General features: G+C 50.3%; 1 protein-coding gene across 1 annotated transcript in view; it reads right to left on the bottom strand.

Annotated features, from left to right (window-relative positions):
* The window catches only part of TGM6 (transglutaminase 6), a 25,785-nt gene extending 25,360 nt beyond the window's left edge, over positions 1–425 (bottom strand). The window contains exon 1 of the mRNA XM_006096370.1: positions 369–425. Within this exon, the coding sequence (XP_006096432.1) occupies positions 369–375 (7 nt within the window). The 5' untranslated portion in view covers positions 376–425. The remainder of the gene's footprint in view (positions 1–368) is intronic.
* Between the last annotated feature and the right edge of the window lie 3,883 nt (positions 426–4,308).

The following is a 4,308-nucleotide window of genomic DNA, read 5'->3' as shown; positions in this document are numbered from 1 at the left end:
CTATCATGAACATGAGGGAACAGCTCAGGGCTCATGCAGCTCTACAGTCCTAAGAATCAATGGTCAAAGTTTCATTCCACAAACCCCCTTTCCTGAAGCTCCTCTCGGGGGCCTCTGTGCCCCTAGGCCAGTGGTCGGCAAATTGCGGCTTGAGAGCCACATGCGGCTCTTTGGCCCCTTGAGTGTGGCTCTTCCACAAAATACCGTGTGCGGGCGTGCACGTACCGTGCGATTGAAACTTCGTGGCCTATGCGCAGAAGTCGGTATTTTGTGGAAGAGCCACACTCAAGGGGCCAAAGAGCCGCATGTGGCTCGTGAGCCGCAGTTATCCGACCACTACCCTAGGCCCACAGGCCCTGCCCACTCACCTGCCATGCCAGGGCCGGCGACTCCTTGCTTCCTCTGCACCTCGCTGTGTGGACCGTCAGGACGGCGTGCGGGAGCAGCCAGCCAGACCCAGGTGAACAAGGCACAGCTCGGAACACTCCTGAGCAGGACAGTCAGAATTCAAGAGGAGGCGTGGTCCTTTTCACCCCAGTAGCAACACCTACGAGACATCTAGTCACCCAATAATTGCCCTGGTTTGTACCTCGAAGGTGTCCAGCATGGGAGTGGCTTCAGCCAAGAGGCTTTCCAAATTCTGTGGCAGAAACCGAGGCCCAGAAAGATCACAAGCCTGGCAAGGAGCAGCGGAGGAAGGAGCGGAAAGAGGAGGGAATGAGGTTTACGGTCAGCCTTTCCTGCCCCTCACAACAGCCCTCAGACAAGAAAACGGAGGCTCAGAAAGGGGACCCTAAAGGAACCTGGTTACAAGAGGCAGAGCCGGGCCTAGAACCCTGGCTCATGGCATCCAGTCTGGGGCTGTCTCTCCCCTGCTGGGTGAGACGAGAAAGTTCCAGGGACCACCGCTCTTCTCTCTTCTGTGTGCGCTCCAGAGGCATCGTGAGGGGCAAAGGCCCACAACCCTCTTCCGGGGACCTGCCCTCACCATGCCCCTCCCGGCCACACACCTGTACACACCCACCCGCAGGCTCAGCCTTCATGGAGCAGCCCTGAGTTTCAGAGACCCACACAGACCTGGATTTGAAGACCAGCTCCTGCCCCTGGTCACCCTGGGACTCCAGCTAGGTCTGTGGTCCTCCCTGGGCCTTAGTAAAAGATGACAGTGACCTCTCTTTGTGGGGCGTAAAGAGGGTGACTGGGAAACTCAAGGACATGGCCTGGATGCTTAGGGAACCTGGCTTGCCTGTCCCTCCCCTCTGTACTTCGGGAGTTGAACCATTCCTGAACTTGTCCCTCTGCCTGGGTCAGATCTACCCTGGAACTTGGGAGGAGGCCCTCAGCCTGATGTTTTGCAGTGTCTTCTGTCTTTTGGACTTCTTGCAGGGCCTCCCTGTGACAACCCAACTGCCAGGAGTGATATCAGCCAAGGCTCTTGGGAGGAGGTGAAGGAGAAAGAGGGGAGTGGTTCTCTGGTTCGAGGATGAAGCTAATCTACCCTGAGTTGTGAGTGGGCTCCAGCCTGGAACTTAGCAGCCACAGGTACCCTGTGACCTTGGGCAAGACCTCTCCCCTCTCAAACCCAGCTTCTCCACCTGTAGACTAGAGGGACTGAACCAAAGTGTTCTTCAGGGTCATTCTAGCTCAATGTCTAAGATTCTAGGGTTCAAAGACCCAGGACTTCAAAGCTCCTAAAGTCTTATGAGCCATGAAATAGAATTTTATTTTCATGGGAGCTGGGAGGGAAGTTTCTCTTTGTTGGGAAGGGCCTTGAGGGGATGACTTGGGCCATCAGAAGCTGGGCGGAGCTGGGCCAGCCAGGAAAGGGGAAGTGGGAGGGGGTGGACTCCCGAGACAGGGCAGGAGGGTCAGGCAGTGGTCTGTGTGCTGTGGCTCTCTGTGAGCGCCCACGTACTGGGGAAAGCATACCAACCTCAGTGTTTGATGTGGCTGGATTTCTTATGGAAAGTGGCGAAGGGGTTGATTTGTGCTTGTCAGTGTGACACAGGGCCAACAGCTTTAATCGACAGACCTGGGCTCGACCAAAGCTGCTCTTCTGCCTGTGCAGGGTCAGGCTCCTCCCCACTAATGATGGTTATTCAGGAACCTTTTATCTTTCATTTTGGGTTTGCCTGGACTGGGGCTCCCAGAACACGGGCCATTCCAAAGCACCTCCCCCATCAACAGCCCAAACAATTCATTCTCAGCTTTAGGGGACAGCAGTGGAGCCTGGCCATAGAGGCCTGGGATGAGGGCTAAGAAAGTGGGCTCTGTTATCTCTGGGACAACTGGCTGTGTGACTCTCCTCAAGTCAGTTACCTTCTCTGGGCCTTGGAGCCCTCCTCTGTGAAAGGAGGGTGGGTGCTGAGTCTTACCAGTGCCAACATTCTCTGATTCTAAATGATCAGGCTGGAGATGGCAGACAGGATCCAAAGACGGGGGCAGCTCAGTACAGACCAACGTCACCTGGACCAATGCCTCACACACAGTGGGCGCTTCACAAACTAAAATCCTTGCCTGTGGAATAAACAGATGCTTTAAAGATAGTTTAATTGTCTTTATGACTGTACAGATAATACATACTCATGTAGAAGCAACACAGATAAAGCATACATGCATATGTAAATCAATTTACATAATAAAACCCTTTGTATGGAGAAGAGGATTTGTAACTTGACCTTTTCCTTAACCACATACTGTGCTTAGATTGTGCTCTATTTCAAATCACAGGGTAGAGACTCACGTCATCACTGGGGGCAGCCTGTGTGAATTTACATAATTTAGCTAACCCTTCTCCAATCAGTAGGAGTTTGGGTTGTTTCCAGTTTTTTTGTCCTTATAAAGAAATGTAATGTGGCCTGGCTGGTGTGGCTCAGCTGGTTGGGCGTTGTCCTGTGCACCAAAAGGTTGCTGGTTGGATTCCTGGTCAGGGCACATGCCCAGGATTGTGGGCTCGATCCCCAGTGGGGGGCGTGCAGGAGGCAGCTGATCGATGTTTCTCTCACAAGCATGGATGTTTCTCTCTTGCTCCCTCTAAAATCAATTAGCACTTGGGTTGCGGGAAACGAGTTAAGTCGGCTCGCGTGAATTGCACGTACTCCGCGGGAGCCGTCTTAAACTCGGTTCATATAGATTTGCGGTGGAGTGCGGGAAACGTGTAAACTCGGGCTGATTGTGACTGCGTATTACCAAATATTTCATTTCAATCGAACCCATACTTCAAAAGATATAGGCATTTTAACGCGCCATCTTATATTTTGGCGGGAAATTCACCCGACACCGTAGTGTTAAAAAAAGGAAAAGAAAAATAATGTTATTTTCACAGGCATTTTTGTGTACTTCCCATTTCAGGCTCCTCAGTTGAAGCTACCATGGGCTTCAGACCTGCCTGTCCTCCCACCTGCTCCCTGGATATGATGGAGAGGAGGCCATGCTGCAGTGCCCTGTCCTTTTGGGGGGTGAGTACAGAAAAAACAGGGCAGAGGCAGACCTCCGTGAGTGTGAGGTCCACAGACCAGCAGCACCAGCACTGGTTAGAAGTGCAGACTCCTGGGCCGACTGCAGATCCCTGCACCAGAATCTGCATTTTAACACTGAATCTCATGCACACTGAAGTCTGAGAGCAGCTGTTCTCAAAGGGAGGCCCAGGGTCCTTAAGCATCTGTGAGGTCAAAACGAGTCATAATACTCTTAGGGTTTTGGGGGGCCTATTTCAACTCATTCTCTCATGAGTATGCTGTGGAGTTTTCCAGAGGCTACATGATCTATGATGCTGCAAAAATTTTAATGCAAAAGCAGATATGAGAATACAGCTGTTTTTCTATTAAGCCTTCTATATAGTTAATGGCATTTGTTAAAAAAAAGTAAAATGATGTCACTCTTATTAATATTATTTTTAGTTTTGGAAAATATAATTATATTTTTCATAAATACGTGTTAGTTGTGTTAAGATGGGTTTATTAGTTTTTTAAAAATATGTTTGTTTTTTATTGATTTTAGAGAAAGAGAGAGGAAGGGAGAGGGAGAGCGAAAAACACTCAGTTGGCTGCCTCCTGCACACCCCTACCAGGGATCAAGCCCGTAACCCAGGCATGTGCCCTGACTGAGAATTGAACCAGTGACCTCTCCGCGCATGGGACAATGCTCACCCAACTGAGCCACACCGGCTGGGGTGGGCTTATGAGTTTTTAAATGAGTTAATGAATAAACATTTTGTAAGTCTTTCAGTGTTAATTTCCAAATGGGTAAATATTTATAGATATAAGCCACATAAGCAAGCACTCTTTGAGATTCTCAATCATTTTTATG

The sequence above is a fragment of the Myotis lucifugus genome, unplaced genomic scaffold, assembly GCF_000147115.1.
Source record: "Myotis lucifugus unplaced genomic scaffold, Myoluc2.0 scaffold_178, whole genome shotgun sequence".
In the NCBI taxonomy this organism is placed as follows: domain Eukaryota; kingdom Metazoa; phylum Chordata; class Mammalia; order Chiroptera; family Vespertilionidae; genus Myotis; species Myotis lucifugus.
The sequence above is the reverse complement of the archived record's forward strand: the minus strand, read 5'-3'. Positions and strand labels throughout refer to the sequence as shown.